General features: G+C 43.3%; 1 protein-coding gene across 2 annotated transcripts in view; it reads left to right on the plus strand.

Moving 5' to 3' along the window:
- VPS26C (VPS26 endosomal protein sorting factor C) overlaps positions 1 to 19,665 on the plus strand; it is a 49,410-nt gene that overhangs the window by 26,023 nt on the left and 3,722 nt on the right. Inside the window, exons 2-8 of one of the 2 annotated variants that reach the window (XM_069472295.1) lie at positions 6,184 to 6,327; positions 7,628 to 7,777; positions 13,440 to 13,520; positions 14,486 to 14,560; positions 17,708 to 17,858; positions 18,108 to 18,260; positions 18,962 to 19,050. In XM_069472295.1, coding sequence (XP_069328396.1) covers positions 6,184 to 6,327; positions 7,628 to 7,777; positions 13,440 to 13,520; positions 14,486 to 14,560; positions 17,708 to 17,858; positions 18,108 to 18,260; positions 18,962 to 18,966 — 759 coding nt within the window. In that variant the 3' untranslated portion in view covers positions 18,967 to 19,050. Of the gene's footprint in view, positions 1 to 6,183; positions 6,328 to 7,627; positions 7,778 to 13,439; positions 13,521 to 14,485; positions 14,561 to 17,707; positions 17,859 to 18,107; positions 18,261 to 18,961; positions 19,051 to 19,665 lie in introns of those variants that run through there. The other variant, XM_069472294.1, reaches the window with a different exon arrangement.

Raw genomic sequence — 19,665 nt, forward strand, 5'->3', positions numbered from 1 at the left:
TCTAGAATCACTCTGATTCCTTCAGCTTTGTTGTATTTCTCTAGCTTTGTTGAATGGCATTTTGCTGTGGAGAATTCTGTTTTTTTTCCCCTCTTGTAAGTGACTTAAAATTGACCCTGACTCTTAAAGGGTTCTTTCTTTTTTGAATTAGCATCGTTTTTCTACAGTCTTTATTTTCTTTGACTGTTCCTGATTCATTGGACCTTTCAGCATTTTTTAATTACCTCAGTAAATATTTATTCGGTTCCATTATTTCAATTTTCTTATTTGGGAACTTCATTAAGCATATGTTGGATGTTCTTCACCTGTCTCCCATTGTTATTATTGTATTTGCAATTCTTTTTTTAAATTCTTTCTTAAATTTTCATTTAATTTATTTGGATTTTCACTTTTTCTGTCCTGTATGTATTTTATGCTCCTTTTAATTTCACCTGCTTTTCTGTGGTGGTTTTATTTTTCCCTTTCCACTTCTTTTCTAAGTTTTTCTTTATTCGTATTTCTTACTTTTGCCTTACTATTTCATCCCTGAGCTCTTATAGTGCTGTTTTGTGTTTTGTGCTCATCCTCTTTTTTTGCCCTGTTGCCCAGGCTAGAGTGCAGTGGCATCATCATAGCTCACTGCAGCCTCATACTCCTATGCTCAAGTGATCCTCCCGCCTCAGCCTCCTGAGTAGCTGGGACTACAGGTGCATACCACCATGCTTGGCTAATTTTTCTTTTCTTTTTTCTTTTCTTTCTTTTTTTTTTTTTTTGAGACAGAGTCTCACTCTGTTGCCCGGGCTAGAGTGAGTGCCGTGGCGTCAGCCTAGCTCACAGCAACCTCAAACTCCTGGACTTAAGCGATCCTCCTGCCTCAGCCTCCCGAGTAGCTGGGACTACAGGCATGCGCCACCACGCCCAGCTAATTTTTTCTATATATATTTTTAGTTGGCCAGATAATTTCTTTCTATTTTTAGTAGAGACGAGGTCTCACTCTTGCTCAGGCTGGTCTCGAACTCCTGACCTCGAGCGATCCACCCGCCTCAGCCTCCCAGAGTGCTAGGATTACAGGCGTGAGCCACCGCGCCCGGCCCTCTTTTTTCTTTTCTTTTCTTTTCTTTTCTTTTCTTTTTTTTTTTTTCTTTCTTTTTTTTTTTTTTTAGAAATGGGATCTCACCATATTGCTCAGGCTGGTTGTACTCATCCTTTATAGAAGCAACTGCTTTATTACATCTTAAAAATTCATAATGAAATGCATGTTCACAATTTTCACCTGCTTGATGGTACTGCTTTTTCTGGTGAATGGTCATTTATTCATTCAGTAAACATTCACTGAGTGCCTACTCTTGCTGATCACTCTACCCTCGTGGAGTTTATGTTCCAGGGTGGGAGACAGACAAATAAAATAGGGAAATAGTAATACATGTGTAGGACTGTAGAAGGTGATAAGTGCTACAGAGCAGAGCTGGGGAGGGGGGATGTGTTAGTCCGTTTGCATTGCTATGAAGAAATGCCTGAGACTGGGTAATTTATAAAGAAAAGAGGTTAATTTGGCTCACAGTTCTGTGGACTGTGCAAGCAGCCAGCGTCTGCTTCTGGTGAGGGCCTCAGGGAGCTGCCCATCAAGGCAGAAGGGAGTGAGGGCAGGCGTGTCACATGGCAAGAGAAGTAGCAAGAAGAGTGGGGAGGTGGTGCCAGGCTCTTGTAAACAACCAGCTCTCGCATAAACTAATAAGGTGAGAACTCACTCATGAGAACTTACTGGTTATCCCAGGGAGGGCACCAAGCCACTCATGAGGGATCCGCCCTCCTGACCCCAACACTTGCCACCAGGCCCCACTTTCAACCCTGGGGATCAAATTTCAACATGCGATGTGGAGGGACAAACATCCAAACCAGATCAGAGGATACCGGAGTGTTTGGGTGGGGGATCAGGGCAGGCCTCACTCAGATGTTGTCATTTGAGCAGTGACTTGATGGAGATGAGGGAGCGAGCCATGCAGCTGTGCGAGGAAGGGCACCAGGGGGAGGGAAGAGCGTGTGCGTGTGGCTGAGGCTGGACTGTGCGTGTGGCTGAGGCTGGACTGTGCGTGTGGCTGAGGCTGGACTGTGCGGCGTGGTAAAGGACCGTGGTAAAGGACTAGCAGGAGGGACTGTGTGAGGTCGGACAGGCAAGGAGGAGTGGCAGGTCCCCCTTGATGGGCCATCACACTGACTTTGGCTTTTACGCCAGCTGAGATGGGGAGCTGCTTAGAGTTCTGTTAAGTGGAACGGTGATATGATGATCTGTCATCATCTACCACTTGGATTTCTCTCCTCCCTCCTCTCCTACTCCTCTTCTCTCCCCTTCCCCCACTTCCTCCCTCTCATTTCCTTAATCCATTATATGTCCTGTGCTCCTCTGCTGGTTCTTTTTAATGTCTCCTTCCTGCAGGAGATGGGTTTATTCCTAGGCCAGGGTGGCTGGGAGTGTTCTAAAAGCCTGAGGTTTTATGCATGAGTTTCTTTTATCTTTCATTCTCTTGAGCCCATGAGATAAGCGGCTGGGGGAGGTTTGCACCGTGCACAGGGGCTTGTGGCCCCCACTGCCACAGAGACGACCCCTTCCAGCATGTGCCTCTGTACGGGAGTCCTCCTTGGGTGTGCCTCAGCCGCTCCCAGGGGCGCCCCCACTTTCCAGAAGCACCTTCGCTGGCTCTTCCTGCGTTCCACCGCGAGGGGCCTGGTCTCGGCTTCTCGCTGCGTGCCCCCCGCTTGGTCTTCACTCTTATCAGCTCTTCCACCTATTTCATGGTATTTAACTGTCTCCTGGCTTCACTGAAAATAGTTTGTGGTTTTGTTTCTTGTTGTTTTGGGTGATTTCCAGGAAGCCAAGGCAGAGCGCTGACTTGACGCTACCACCTTCAAAACCCGACTATGGTTTTGTTTTTTTTATTCCAGAGAACAAAAAGGAAACAAAGAAAGTTGTGTAATTTGGTAGTGACCTTTTACGTTTCGAGAAGACAAAGTTAGAAAATGTAGTCTCTTTTACCCCGCTTTGGACAAATGTGGGAGTGGTTTCTGCTGTGAGAGCCAGCGAGACCGAGCGGACCAGAGGTGACCGGCTGCCCACCGAGAGCTTTGTTCCGGGCGGCTCTGTGGGCCGTGGTGGGGACCGGCTGCTCCGGCCTTTCCCTGGACTCAGCTCCTCCAGGCCGAGGCCGGACTTGCCCGCAGGCTCTGGGTGGTGTGGTTCTCTAGGGTGCATCCCCTCACAGAGAGGTCAGTTTTTCGTAATGCTGGTGGATCCCCGGCATCTGTGCTGCCTTCTGTGACAAAGACCACAGTTGCAAGTCCCTGTAAAGGGCGATGTGTAGTCTATGGCCCTGGGCCCCGTCACCTGTGTGTCTTATACACACGTACAACGTGGGGCCTGCGTCTCACCCTCATCTGTGTTGCCGATGATAAAACCTTTCTCAAGTCAAGGGTCCCCTTGATGTGACAAAAGCCGTGGCTCTTCTCCCTAAACAGTAGCACATGTGCACGTAATTTCCATGTATCGTTTGTGGGTTTGTTGTCATCCTAAAGTCTAGGCAGGGCCCCCCTGTGGCGTCATGGCCCCCAGGGAAAGGCCCCTGCTTTTTATGTTAGATGATCAGAACCATAAATCTTATTTTCTTCTTGTTGAAAGTCTAGACAAAAGTCTGAGGGCGGAGTTCTTGGTGAGGTCTTGAGTTTTCCTTAATTTCAGTTATTCAAGTTCCTCTTGCCTCCTTTGCCAGAGGTTAATCAAGAATTGTCTTTCTCAGGTGGTACATGGGCAACGTATGTAACCTGCAATTCTGTATCCCCCATAACAATAAGATGAAATAAAAAAAAAAAAAAAAAGAATTGTCTTTCTCACTCCTGTGGGTCTTAACTTTTTGTTGAACCATCTTCTGTTTCTGAAGTGTTGGGCTACACTTGGGTTGATTTTTGTATCCTTCTTTTGTTGGTAGGAATTGAATAAACCTATAAATAATAAGAATGCTTAATTTGCCTAAAAATATTTCATTCATTTTGTATTTTCTCTACTGTATTGTTTCTTCCTTAAAGAATGACCGAAGAATCCCTTGAGTCATAAAATATTTACTCTGCTTCCTTCCAGGCTTTTTCCTTCTTATGCCACAGAGATTAAGGCAGAAAAAGGCTCTACTGGCGTCATAGTTATAATATGCCAATCACTGGTCAACCCAGAGATCTGTTCCCATGATATTAACTGACAATGTTATGATTGCATAGGAACAGAACTATCCTCAAGTGCTATTATATGATAAAGTTCACAAAACTATTTTATCTCATACATTTGTGGGACATACTAGTCAAGTAAATTTTTAAAAATATGCTAGTGAGGCCGGGCGCGGTGGCTCACACCTGTAATCCTAGCACTTTGGGAGGCCGAGGCGGGTGGATCGCTCGAGGTTAGGAGTTTGAGACCAGCCTGAGCAAGAGCGAGACCCCCGTCTCTACTAAAAATAGAAAGAAATTATATGGATGACTAAAAATCTATATAGAAAAATTAGCCGGGCATAGTGGCGCATGCCTGTAGTCCCAGCTACTCGGGAGGCTGAGGCAATAGGATTGCTTAAGCCGAGGAGTCTGAGGTTGCTGTTAGCTAAGCTGACGCCACGGCACTCACTCTAGCCTGGGCAACAAAGTGAGACTCTGTCTCAAAAAAAAAAAAAAAATATGCTAGTGAATTTAAACTTTTCAAGATTAAGTTTCTATTGGATTTGAGTTGTACAAAAATTAGTAGAATTCCTGTTAATTGGCCAGGTGTGGTGGCTCACACCTGTGAGCCCAGTACTTTGGGAGGCTGAGGGAGGAGGAGCACGTGAGTCCAGATGTTCGAGGCTGCAGTGAGCTATGATCGCTCCACTGCACTCCACCCTGGGTGACCTTGCCTCAAAAAAAAAAAATAATAATACTGTTAATTAAATTTAGAAGTTAAATTATTGCAGAGGCATTTTCACTTAAATTTGCTTATGGGCTTTTTGTGTTCTTAGAAACAAAATGAGTTCTCCTTGAATTCTGCTTAAAATGGAGATGATCGTGTTTTTTTTTTTTTTTTAATTAGTCTTCAGGGCCTTGGGATGGGGAGTGGGAACCAAAAACAAAATGCTTAGCACATTTAAGAGACACAGAATATTCCCTGCTCCCAAAATTCCATATAACATAAGAACTCGATAAAAATTTTTCACTGGATGACTAGAGGAAATTGAAGGTAAGCATATTTAAACACCAGTAGAAGAGATGTGTTTTGACAGTTTGATCTGCTGGCCAATTTTTGTTTTTCTTCTTTGGTTTTGTTGCCAACAGTTTTCTGCCATCATATTACCTACCCTTTGACAGCGGTTGGGCTACGTTTTGAAGGTCATTTCAGAAACACATTCTTTCGTGTTTATTGTGGATTCTCTTTCTGCTCTGGTTGATGCTATTTAGTCTCCTCAACTTCCTCTTCCACTCACATGCCTGTGACAAATTGAGACTATCAAGTTCTATGGCAACAGGAAGAAACTGCCATCCAATAAAGCAAGTAGTTAATGTGCATGTGCTATTGCTCAGTAATTATCTCCAGATAAATGAATAGACGATGTGTTGCAAAGTCCCTCTCCAGTGATTTATGAACCAGGGGAGTCGAGGCTCGAGTGTCTCCCGGAGTGAACCGGAACACGAGGGACGAGGACGGTCCTTCTGTGCTGCCCTCGTGCACCGTGTTGATAACCTCGTCTCGCCTGCAGTGAGGTTCTGGGCAGAAAGGACACCAGGGTTTTCTTTTCTTGTATTCCTTTTCTTGTATTTCTTCTGTGTTCCTTCTGAAGGGATCACTGTACATGCCCATGCATAATATCACTGTGAGCCTGCCATTTGCCCTGGGCCCTTCTCTGTGTGCCTTTGAACTCAGACATCTGTTGGGATCCTCCCAGCCAGGAATGAAGATGTGTCTGGAAGGCAGCAATGGGACGAGATTCCTCGGCCGGCACCTCGGTGCTCCCTGTCAGTGTGTCTAGCTTGCCTTGTCAATACCAGTGGGCACTGGGCTTTCTCCATCCTGGGCATCCAAGCCTTTCTGTAGATGTCTGGATCTTTGAACGGATTGATTGTTAAGGAGATTTACTTTTGCTGATAAATGAGGTGAATGAAAGAGATGTGCTAATTGGATTGGTGGCTGTCTTTCTCTTCCAGGAAATACTCTCTGGCGTGGTGGTCATATCTAGTAAGGATTCCATCCAGCACCAAGGGGTGTCTTTGACAATGGAAGGAACTGTAAACCTCCAGCTCAGCGCCAAAAGTGTGGGCGTGTTTGAAGCTTTTTATAATTCTGTTAAGGTAAGAATGCTTAGATTGCACATTTTTATTTCAACGTGCAAATGTTTGTGGTGGTTTTTACTTGTTTGTCTTTGCCCCCCATTCCCGGTGGTAGGTGAATGCTGTCTGTCTGTATTGTTATCCATTGTTGTCTTGCAAGGGCCGGTGATAGTCAGACATTTAATACTTACAAATCAGTCTGAAAAAATGCAGATATTTTGTTTCTACATATATCCTGCTATTAAAAGTCTGCTTGTATTTATTCCTATTTGATAAATAGGATTAGAACTGTAAGTGTATTAATTTTAGCCATTAAAAAGATCAAAGCTCTTTTCTGAGAAGTTGTGCCCGTGGCTTACGGTACTTGCCTTCCCAAATCAGAACTGATTTTTTATTAGCTATGCATATTGCTACTGTTGGATTTGACATTAAGCTAAGATGCAGATAGAGCAGGAAACTGTTTTCTTGCTCTAATTTAGAGTAAAGGTTTGTGTTCTAGAGTGACTTTTTTTCTATACTTACAGTTTTCTTTTCCTGAAGGACATATTAACTCTTTAAGTTTTGAGAGGGAGAAAGTTAAGTGTGAAGAAGGGTATGTTAGCAGTGTTCAGATTTGGGACACACGTTTTCTCACAATTTTATTTTAATCCATTAGTATTTAGAGATTCACTTCATAAGTTGTGGATTTTCCCAGAGTGACACTAGACCAAAACTTAAAAAGCACTAAAACCTACCTTTCAGACAGGTTCCAAATGTTAGTCCCCGTTTCCTCCCTGGAGGCCCAGCTGAGGAGGTCTGTGCAGGCCCCCAGGGCTGAGGGAAAGGCCTGCTGCTGTCCCTGTGTGGCCGCACTGGGAAGGCCCGGAGGAGGCTGGTGGGCTGTCGGGAGCAGAGGTGGCACGCTGTCGAGAAGAGCCCGGGGCCAGGTGAGGACGACACCTGAGTTCACAGGCTAGCCCTGCTAGCCAGGCAGCCTCACTGTGCTGTGTCTGTTTCTTCATTCTGGAGAGAAGGGCTGTTAGGATGGTTAAATGAGATACTTGGGGAGGAGAGAGGGATATATCAGTTCAGTTCCTACTGCTACATACGAAGCACCTAAGTGTCTAATGTTGTAAACAAACTATTATTGTGCCAGAGACTTTTAAAATGGAGCCGACTCGCTGTTCAAATCTAGACCCCGCACTGTGCTGCCCGAGAAACCAGGGTGGAGCATCCAGGGGCTCAGGGTGTTGCGTCTGCACGGGGATTATTGATTGCACCGTAACGTGAAAGGGTGTCTACAAGTACATGCTTGATGGACCGAGTTGGCTTTTGTTTACAGCCTATCCAGATTATCAACAGCACCATAGAAATGGTAAAGCCAGGGAAATTTCCCAGTGGCAAAACAGAAGTTCCTTTCGAATTTCCCCTGCACGTGAAGGGTAACAAAGTTCTGTATGAGACTTACCACGGCGTGTTTGTCAACATTCAGGTGAGAGTTTCCTAATCCCCTGCCATTGACTTCATAATTTTTCTTCTGTAAAATAGCGCGGTCTTTCTTTCACTGAAAGTTAATAGATGGACCCAAGAATTTAATACTGTATTTATTGCTGAGACCTCTCTTGAATATTCTATGTTGATTTCTCATTTTGCCCTGCAAAATACTAATTTTATATATGACCATTATTTTTTATAGGAACCCTGAAGGACCCATACTATGATATAACCTCTTTTTCCTTTGTTTCTTTCTGGTTCTTTTCAGACCACATTGACACTGTAAAGGGTGCTTTTATTGTTTGGTAGCAGATATGCCCTAACTTCTTTCTGGCACCAGCATTAATTTGTCTATTTTGTACTTATAAATATCTCTTTGTTTAATACCCAAAGGCTACTACTTTAACACAGGCTTGTATTCTTTATTGAACAAACCTTGTCAATGAGGGGAAGTGAATTTATGACTTCCTGTCTACCTCTGCTAGTTAAGGATGCCTTTCACAGCTGCTATTGTTGTCTCAGGAGCAGCGTGGAGTCATGACTCAGGGCAGGAGAAAAAGCCTTTCCTTTATTCAGCAGAAAGAAAGATACTTTTGTGATAGCCCTGTGGCAGTTCCTTGCGATATGAGACAAAACTATTCAGTCTTATGTGCAAGAGGGATGAAAGTTAGGAATATTTTTGATTTATGAATTAAGTTTTAGTTGATAATTTGGTCTTGGTATAATAGATACCATTCCCCTGCTTAAAATAATAGCATCTTTAAAATAAAAATCTTCCAAACACCTGTGAGGGTTGCACCAAAACTTTGTCTGTTGTGTGGGTTTTATGAATTGCTTAAGAAATCTGTCAAGAAGAAGCACATGTAGTATGATGTACTCTATTGCAATAAATATCTTTCTGTGAAGAAAAAACATGTTTCTAGTCCTTTATGATTAGCATGCCTATGTCAGGCAATATATATATATATAGATACAGATATACCAAAGGCCTTGGGCAGTTCTAGGAAGTAAGAGTAATGATGGACATCTGGAAGGTTTTATTTTGATAATTATTTGTATTATCTATCCAGAATCAGCATCAGCTTGCATTATCCACACAGTAGTTCTTTAATACTATTTATTTTAAAATATAAGGATATGTTCCTTAGAAACTGAATGGAACAAGATCAGGTTTTCACTGATCATGCCTGTTACTTTCTCCTATATTTATCATAATTTATTAAAAGAAGATTAATTTGTTTAAAATCAAATTGGAAATCCTGGCCTTTTCTAAATGTTGCCAAGAAAAATGCACAGATACACACATGAAACTTGTGTGCTCGTGTTCCTGCAGAGCTGTGTGTAAATCGGAGACTACTGAAAATGCAGTCGGAGAGTTAACAGGTGGTAAATTCTTCAGTGAAGTGAACAGCCGTCCCTACTTGGGGGTTTGCCTCAGAATGCTGCAACTTGGAATTCTATACCTTTGCAAATACCTTATAAATTTCTAAAAGTGAAGAGACTTCTCTTAGTTTAACCTTTGCTTTCTATGAGCTTATCACTCTTATACTTATTGCCATTTAACGTATATTAATATTTTGTTATCTTTGTTAATCTGTATTTACTTTTTCTGAATCATCTTAAAGTTGTTACAGAATCTTGGTACTTCATCTCAAAATACATCAACATCCATCTCCCCCAAAATAGGGACATTCTCCTACATAATCACAATTAACATTTCACACCTATCAAAATTAACAAAAATTCTCAAATATCATCTAATTTCCCATTCATATTGAAATTTGTCATCACTTCTTTTAAGAAAATGTACCTCTTAAGAAATTAGGATTATAGTTTTTTGGTATGTTTTCACCCACTTGTACATTCATTCATTCATGCCATTACTTGACAGGTCTTTTTCTAGCTTCCTTGTTTTCCAGGAAAGCAAGTGCCCCCGAGACAGGACAATGACTCCTGTGGTCACACAGGCCAATCTTGGCATGGGAGTCCACAGGCCATCAGCCCTTCTTGACACCCATACACTTATTGTGAAGATTACCGTAGGTACATTACTTTGGATAGAAAGTTTTGTTATTACACCCTAATATCTTTCTTTTTTTTTTTTTTGAGACAGAGTCTCACTCTGTTGCCCGGGCTAGAGTGAGTGCCGTGGTGTCAGCCTAGCTCACAGCAACCTCAAACTCCTGGGCTTAAGCGATCCTATTGCCTCAGCCTCCCGAGTGGCTGGGACTACAGACATGTGCCACCATGCCCGGCTAATTTTTTGTATATATATATTTTAGTTGTCCATATAATTTCTTTCTATTTTTAGTAGAGACGGGGTCTCACTCTTGCTTAGGCTGGTCTCGAACTCCTGACCTCGAGTGATCCACCCGCCTCGGCCTCCCAGAGTGCTAGGATTACAGGCGTGAGCCACCGCGCCCGGCCTATCTTTCTTAAATTACATAGATGCAAAGAAATTTTTCATTTATAATTTGAATTGTGTTGTAACATAATGTAAAAATGGTAAAAATCATAAGACAGAATAAAGGATTTAAAATATAGCCATGGCGGGCACAGTGATGCACGCCTGTAGTCCCAGCTACTGGAGGCTGAAGCGGGAGGATCATGTGACCCCAGGAGTTAGAGACCAGCCTAGGAACTTGGCAAGACCCCCTCTCTTAAAAAAAGTTGAAAAATAACAGAAATGAAATATAGCCAGTATTAAATTCATAACTTGCAGAGAGGTTTGGTTTACTTGTTATTTCTTAGAGCAAGATTTCATGGTTTTTTGCTTATTCTTCTCAGTCACATTGAATTCATTCTTCATCTTTGTTATTAGATATTGCATATAAGAATCTGTCATTCTTTTGCAGTTGTCCTTTGTACAGCTAATTTTTCTTTTAAAAATTATTTAGATTATAGACAAGTTTTATTATGTTTGTTCTACTCTTGTGGTCATGCAAGCAAGATTTTATACTATAACACAAAATATAGCACAAAATATAATACAAAATATGTCTGCTGAAATTTCGTGTTCAGAATTAATTTATAGAGATTGTAGTCATCCTTGTTCACAGTTAAAAATACCTTTTATAGGAGTCGGCTTTAAATCTGTTGACAGGTGTCTTCCTTTATTCCTGTTCATTTTCCGTTCATTGACAGTCGAAAAAGATCAAATCTTGCACCTCCTTTAGACGCCCTGCTCAAGTCTGACATCCTCCTGGCCCCCTCTGACCTCCTGTTGGTCATACGGCCTGGATCACTCCTTAGTACTTGGGCAAGATCATGATAAACTGAATAGATCCAGGACTTTGCAGCAGACAGATCTGGGCTTGAATTACAGCTCTGCCTTGGAGTTTTGTAAGGATTCAGGGCATGAGTTTTGGCAACAGACAGGTGTAAATTCAAATCCCACCTCTGTGACCCGGAGCAGCCTCCCTGACCTCTCTCCTCGGGGATTAATGAGGAAATTGTGTAAAGTGCTGGGCACAGTGTGCCTGGCACATGGAATGTGCTAAGTGAATGTTTGTTGGAATTAATGGTGACTATCCTTATATTAGCCCAACAATTCTTATAAGAGTATTCTTAGAATTAATTGAGGTAGTTCAAGCTTAACATCGTCCTTATAACATGTTTTCCTCCTTGCTCCACCCTCCTCCCCTCCCTGACTTGTTACGAGCTGCCTTATATTACTAATTATTGCTTTCACACTTAGCAAATAGTGGCCAAAAGTTGATGCCTGTAATTCACATCCTTTCATTCACAAGTTATAGAAATCCAGCTCAAATTGACTTAGCCAAAAAGGGATATTGGATCATAGAACTAGCAATTGCGGAGGAACAGCGAGGCCAGGTTGGATGCCAGGGCTCCAGTCATGTCTCAGCTCAGCTTGCTTCTGTGCAGGCTTCGTTCTCAGGCAGCCTCTTCCCTGGCCGTGGCAAAGCCGCTGCCAGCAAGCTGCTGCAGGTTTACAGTCTACTGGGTTGGCAACCCCAGCAGAAAGGGAATTCTTTCTCGTAGTTGCCAAGGCTGTTCTGGCTTTCTGCCCACTTTTGCACCCGGGTGGGTGTGTGAGGGGGTGGTCAGCCCATCCCAACTGAGACTGAAAATGAGGAAGGGGAAGTCCCCACTGGGAAAAGAATCAGAGAGACCAGGCAAGCCAGAACGAGGGAAAATGTTCATCCAGAATTTCTTTTTGAAGAAAAAGTGTTTTGAAAAAAGATAGCTTTTTTCAAAATGCTTGGATTTTTGGGCCACATATCCTATATAAACTTAGTTTTACCTTGCAAAGAAATATTCAAGTCATTTTGATTTGACATAATATCACACAGAAATGCTGCATTCCTATAGAAATCTTCTTTCAGTAATTCACATTGCTAATTCTATTCTTCATAAAATTTAACTATCTGTTCTTGCAGAAATAAAATTTTGGCTAACAGTCGTCCCTATGATAGCCAACACACTTTAGAATGATAGGGAAAATCCACACTGAATTCCTCATCTTTCAACTTCAGCATGTTATGAAACTAATATAGTTAACAATACTTATAACTTGTTGCAAAGTATCCCTTAAAATAGTAGTGTTAGCACAGAGATTTTGCTGATGCAAGATACAATGAAAAGAAATGAGAGCATATGGATCTGTTAATACTTTTTTTAAATCTGTGCAATAAACCCTTCATGTTTTCCTGTCATGGAAGGTGTGCCATCTGTACATACACTCACTAAATTTACCAAATTCAGTCCAACTTCATGACATTTATCTTGAAAGTTGTTGAAGATGTCTGTTCCCTGTGTTCTGTTTGCAGGAGTGCCCAAAGTGAGTAACTCTTTATAGCAACGAAAATCTTCTGTTATGACCCGGATGAAGTATAAAACCTGTGCCGAGTCAGTAGTGTTAGTTGATTCATCCAAAGCGATTGAATAATATACATTTTCCTTTTGAAGTATTGCATGAAGTTGTTCTATTAAGTTGAAGGCCAATTCATGCTGCCAATCAGTTACGGTTCTCCTTGAAAGAGGCAGTTAGTTGTTCTTACTTTGAAACGTTATCAGGGTCTAAGCATCCTACAACTTTGACAATACATTCTTTCACAAATTCTACCTCACTGAATGGCTTCCCTTTTTTTCCCGAATATATAAATTTATATATAATTTATATATTTTATAATTATATAATATATATATAATTTATATATAATATATAAATTTATAAAGCTACTTTATAAATTGCTTCAGTGGCATTATTTCTGGGTCTTATTGCTGCTTGAAAGAATTGTCTTTGCTTTTGCTTTTCATTTTTTAATTTCTGCAATACAACCTTTCATGCCTCTCCCTCTAATCTAAAATATTTGTGGTCTTTATGACTGTTATAAAGCTGATGAGCATTGAATTTCTTTAATGTTGTTCTAATCTAAAATATTTGTGGTCTTTATGACTGTTATAAAACTTATAAGCATTGAATTTCTTTAATGTTGATATTGCAGGATCACAAAGCAAGCAAACCATCTTATCTTTAGCAGAAACAAGATAATATTGCAATTCCCTATTACGTATACTAATTTCATACATTAAAGTTTCCCTAAAATATGTTGACTGACTTGTCTCTGTGAATATAATGCCAAGATGAAAGCAAATCCCGCTCAAATGACCCTTTCTTCTCCAACTATTCCTTCTAGTATACATTGCGCTGTGACATGAGGCGGTCCCTGTTGGCCAAGGACTTGACAAAGACCTGTGAATTTATCGTTCACTCTGCTGTAAGCTTCACTTGGGGGCTCTGGTGCTGAATAATGGGATTGTCCTGTGGGGTCTGGGGTTTTTCACTAGTTACAAGCTAATCACTTAGCCTCCTGCTGTTTCCTGGGTCAGAGACAGCAAGCAGTCTGGGCATCCGCCTGTGTACCATCCCCCCCGGCCCAGAGTCCGCCAGGTGGTGTCATGGGTCCAGAGAGACACCACACCTGTAGCACACTGGTCAAGGCCCGTCCTCCACCTGGCTCCCTGGGTGTTATAGTGGCTATGGCCCTTTGGATCTCAGCCCCTGAGTAAAAGGATGGCCAGGCAGGCTCTAATGAAGCTTGTCTGTATTGATGGATTCTGGAATTATATAATACAGAGATGATCATTGTTAATGATGTTAGGGTAACATTTACAATTCATTATTTTGTACGTGCGATTCTTCCAGGTAGACAGCTGCGTAGCTCAGCATGGACGGCACTGGCCAGACTACCTGGGCCTGACGCTCAGCTCTGCAAGTCGCTGAGCTCTCTGTGCCTCACCTCCCTTATCTGTGAAGTGGGACCGTCTGTGAGGTGCAAGCAGCACCTCTGAGGGTCATGGTGCCGATTCAGTGGCACGTAACAGACACTCCAGTGTTAGCTCTTATTCTAAGAGAGGTTTAAAATAAATGCCTCCCAGAAACTACTCTGTTTCTTAGATCTAATTTTAAAATTCTGAACCTGTAAGGCACCTTGGAGTTTCAGATGTCTGTCCCCACATTTTATAGATGAGGAACCTGAGGCCCAGGGGGATGGAGAAATTTGACAAAGAGCACAGTGTTGTTTTCTGGCAGAACTGTGTTGGGAACCCAAGTACCCTGCCTCTTAGGACCGAGTCCTTCCTGGTTCACTGTGCTGCCACTCGTTTTTTTAAAAGGGGAAGAAACTGGCCTGCAGAACTCTTGGCCGAACCCTGCTAACTTAGGTTTTACCTCTCGTTGTAGCCTCAGAAGGGGAAGTTGACTCCGAGTCCCGTGGACTTCACGATCACACCCGAAACCTTGCAGAACGTCAAAGAGGTAATACCCGCCACACGCTGGCCACGGGCATTTGCCTGGTAACTAGACCCCAGCTGGCGCCCAGTTTTTCTTTATTTGGGAATCAAGTCATCAGGGAGAGGAAGCTCCTAACTGTTGTCTACCCAAATTAGTCTGTATTTTCAATTTGATTTCCTTTTCAAGCTCAGTAAAGAAGCTTAGAAGAAGAATGTTTTTTGAAAGTTCTTCAAGGAGGGTGTATGTTTGTTACTTTTTACTGTCTTCTCTCAGTTTTAGTACATTGTGGGCCCCCAGCACCCCCCACTGCCCTTCGCCCTGGTACTTAGCCACGGCCTGTGCTTGCCCACCTGGCCTCGTGCCGTCCTGTCCTGGTGTTTAGTCTGCAGTTTCTCCCACCTCATCCCCACCACACAGAGGGTGCTCGTGCCTTGTAAAGACCCCAGCACTTCCCTCGGTGGTGGGTTCCTCACAGCAGGGGCGGGTTGCTCGAGGACACGGGTGCCCTGGCAGTGCCAGTCCAGCCCCTGCATCCTACATGAGGACAGGGCTGCTTGGCTCTGGACGGCAGCCCCTGGGCGAGCCTCAGCTGCCGCCTGAGCTGCGCAGACAGCGTTAGTTAGGCCCCGTCCAAAGCTGTGTCTGGCCTCCTTGGTCTAGCGCTCTCATCCAGGGCCATCAATTTCCCGCAGACTTTGATTTATTTATTTTTTTAATGATACCTGTCTCAAAGAAAGCAGTTCTTTCTGGACATAACTTCTTCCTTACTCTAAGTCTACATTTTACTCTCTGGCCCATACGGATTAGAATCGGGTTAAGGGCACATTTGGGAGGATTAGGGAACAGGGGAGATACTGGCCTCATCCCTTGGCAGGCACAGTTCCAGAGGCGTGGGGAGGAAACGGCCACTCTTTGTCCATCCGTCCTCTCTCCCTTGCCCAGGTTCTGAAAGCACGCGACCCTGTGGCCAGTCCCATTCCTCTCCCACCTCTTTAGCCCGTCTGTAGAAGGGTGTACTTCAGCAATAATCTAACTCCATTTCTCAGCACTATTTCTTCTTCGGGATAGCGACTTCTGTTACAACAGATGTGGAGCCTTTCATTTGTTTCCTATATCGTTTCTGTTTCCCAGGGGTTGGGTCTTCTGTTTGTCGAGTGCGTGCCTCTTTTTCTTGCCTTTATTTTCCTCAAATGTTTATTGATTCTTGGTTGTCAGTTTATATTTATAGATGAGGATCTAGTGTGTACGGCATTGTTAAAACCAGGGGAAAATCTGTCCTGATCATACGCACACATGCCCAGAGGAGCTCTGCCTTGAGTGTCACACAGGGCCAGGGAGGTGTGTGCAGATAGCTTGTCTTCTGGGTCTAGATGCTTGCTGTCCTGCACTGTGGCCATCAACGGCTGGGGACACTTGCCCTGCCTTGCCCCAAGCTGCTTTTGGAGTCTCCCAGGTGGCAGGTCCCCCTTGAGGGAGGCTGTGGTGCTAACTTCTCCCAGCTTCACCCCCTGTGCTGAGTTCTCCTGCGATACCCCCACTGCCCTGCCCCAGGCCCTGCCTGTTATCTATCACCAGGCCCCGCCAGGCACACGCACTCTCACCATTCTCTCTGCCAGCAGGAGGACTGGGGTCCCCTGCACTCCTTGGAGCTTCATTGTCAATCCACTTTTTATCTGACAGATCCGCTTCACTGGGGTTGTCTCCACGGAGCCTTCCCTACCGCTAGTCGAGGTGTAGATTTATTTATAAAAGAAAAATAACTTTTATTATGACAGAACCATTCATGTTTATTGTTGGAAAATGAGAAAATAACACATAAAGCAAATAAAATTGCTTATCCATAAAATATCACCGGTGATTTTTTGTTTTGCTTTTTAAGTAGAAAAAGGATTTATTGGAAGCTATCTAAGATAGCTTACAGAAACTACAGGAAGGCTGGAGATCAGCCTCAGAAAATAGTGTGGGTTTGTATTTTATTTGTCTATGTTAATATCATGGCAGTGGGAGGAGGGGAAAATGAGTCAGTATCTTGAGCTGGACTTTGAAAGCTTTTCTTTTTCATCAGTTTCCTTACAGAATCTTAATGTGAACTGCTACTGCTCTTTATTTTTCTAAACAAATAGCTTCTTTTACTTTTTGTTATTTTTAAAACTCTGTCTTCAATGGAGACTTTTTCCAAGGTCTATACCTTTGGGGACCACCAGGCCCAGAGCCCTTCACTACCAGTCTGGTGACCACAGCCACACATGACCATTTACCCTTAAGATGTGGCTGGGCCGAGCTAAGATGAGCTATAAGTGTAAATACTGACCAAAATGAAAAAGAGAATGTAAAACATCATTCATATTTTTTATGTTGATTACATGTGGAAGTATTAACATTTTGGATATACTGGTTAATTTTACCTATTGTTTTTTTCTTTAATTTGGCTACTAGAAAATTTTAAATGCCATATGTGATTTACACGTGTGGCCTGCACTCTGTTTCTGTTGGACAGTGGCATGCCGAACTCTGATACCTTCAGGAACCAGGACACAACCAGAGGTCGAGGCTGCAGGGACAACTGTCTCTAACTCTAGATCTGTTTTGTCCCCACAAGACCATCATCCATTGCCCTCTACCAGTATCCTGTGTCTACAGAGTAAATAAAGGTCCATAGGCTTTTCACCAAGCATTGAAGGAAGTTTTTTTCTTTTTTTTTTTAATTTCCTTGAAATAAATGTCCTGTTTTTTCAAAATTGCATCATTGGGAACATCTTTAAATTGATAATATTTTTAAAACCTTTTTTATGTGTGACTGTCCTTGAACACCCACAGCAACTTCCTCAGACTTTATTTTTCAATGTCTTATTGCTTAGTAAGCAGGAGCTTTCCAGATCTGAGTCAAACTAGGATAATCCTCCCAGATAATCTGGTCATTCTGTGTAGGAAGTGTCAGGTAGGTGCCTCACATATGTACCGAGTTGAATAATTCAGTCTGTTAATGTCCAGAAACAAGATGTAAGTACTTTTGTTTCTTTCTTCCCATTTTGTAAAACAGGGTTCCAGTGAATTATATTCATGTAACAATTACACAACTTTGTTTCCAGTTTTTATTTGTACCAAAGTACTATTAAGTAATTTCTCCTTTTTCCTTCTGTTCCTGGTATATTTGTTTGCATTTTGTTTTAGAGAGCCTTGCTCCCCAAATTTCTCATCAGAGGACATCTCAACTCAACGAACTGTGTCATCACGCAGCCGCTCACGGGAGAGCTGGTGGTGGAGAGCTCGGAGGCGGCCATCAAGAGCATCGAGCTGCAGCTGGTGCGCGTGGAGACCTGCGGTAAGCGGCGTGGTTGCCGTGGCTCCGCCTGCCTCCTCCCTGCGGTCAGCAGTGAAGAGGGAGTGGGGGAAACAGGAGAAAGAGCGTGGCTCTCCATCACAATAAATATATATTTGGGGAAAGCGAAATGTGGAAAGGGACGGAACTCTCTAGAATCTTGTAACCAAAATGGAAAAGTAGGTGAGTGTGTTGATGCAGGTTCTGACTATTGCTGTTCCCTGACCTTGTGACGTTTCCTGTCTCCTCCAGGGTGTGCAGAAGGCTATGCCCGCGATGCCACAGAGATTCAGAACATCCAGATCGCTGATGGGGATGTTTGTAGGAGCCTCTCTGTCCCCATATACATGGTCTTCCCCAGGCTGTTCACCTGCCCCACGCTGGAGACCACCAACTTCAAAGTCGGTAAGCCGCGTCCACCTTCGCCCTCACGGGCCTGCTGGGATGCTGTGGAGGGCGGGGCCCACGGCACAGGCTACTGGGCACCAGGGTCTGCTATGGTCACACAGCTCAGAACATTCCTCCTTCGGTTGCTCAACAAAACCTCATGGAGAGTTGTCCTGCCGACCCCGAGGAGAGAGCCACGTGCAGTCCTGGCTCTTGTGGAACGTAGCGACACAGACAGTACCCACATCAGTGTGGACTAGGGCAGGTGACACCGAGCCCTGAGGAGAAAGCTAACATGAGTGTGGCAGGGTGGTGTGGCTGGAGTGCAGGGTCGGCGTCACAGAGTGGGTGGCCTTGGAGCGCAGACCCAGAATGTGAATCCCAAAGTGAACGTTCAACGTCATGAAGGCTTTGAGCTCATCAGTTTAGGGTGGCTCGAGTCATTTTCCATGAATCTATGTGTAATTACTTTAACCACAAGATCTGAATCATGTCAGTTTTAGATCCTGCTTTTTTTCCCCTTAACATCATATCGTGAACAGTTCTGCATTTTTAAACATTCCTATAAAATATTTTAATGGTACATCCATCTTAATAAGAATCATCATGTTAATGAAGTTCAATTAGGAGATCACCCCACAGTACACGAAAGTGGAACAAAGACACAGTAGGAAGGGATCGTGTGTGACTTTAGCCCTAACCGACATGATCTTCTGCAGACTGATTGAAAAGACCACAGGCTGGACACGATGGCTCACACCTGTAATCCTAGCAATCTGGGAGGCCGAGGCAGGAGGACCACTTGAGGTCAGGAGTGCAAGACCAACCTGAGCAACAGTGAGACCCCATTTCTACAAAATATAGAAAAATTATCCTGGCATGGTGGCACATGCCTGTAGTCCCGGCTACTTGGAAGGCTGAGGCAGGAGGATTGCTTGAGCCCAGGAGTTTGAGGTTTCAGTGAACTACAAAGACGCCACTGCACTCTACCCAGGGTGACAGAGCAAGCCTCTGTCTCAAAAAAAAAAAAAAAAAGAGAGAAAGAAAAGACCATAAAAAGAGTTTCCTGGGACATCTCTTTGCCCGTGCCTGAAGCTCTCTGGTAAATCATATGCAAGAGGGGGTTTTGGTAGTTGCTTCTGCCATGGTACTGCTTCATTAAGAAATGGGAACTTAGCCCTAAGGCCGATGCATTTCTATTAATGCCATATTCCCCTAAATCTTTGTGCATTATCATTACTAGTCCAGTGAGAATCTGTTTTTTTCATTATGCCATGATTTTACATTAAATAATTCTAAATAATATAATTCAAAGCATGAGTACATTTTCATCACCCAAGTTTGTTTTACGAGAGGGAAGTTTTGTCGCATCTGCCACTAAATCACTGAGTGCTTCTTTGACTTTTCTGTGCCTCTGCTGTTG

This window comes from Eulemur rufifrons, chromosome 7 (assembly GCF_041146395.1).
Source record: "Eulemur rufifrons isolate Redbay chromosome 7, OSU_ERuf_1, whole genome shotgun sequence".
NCBI lineage: Eukaryota > Metazoa > Chordata > Mammalia > Primates > Lemuridae > Eulemur > Eulemur rufifrons.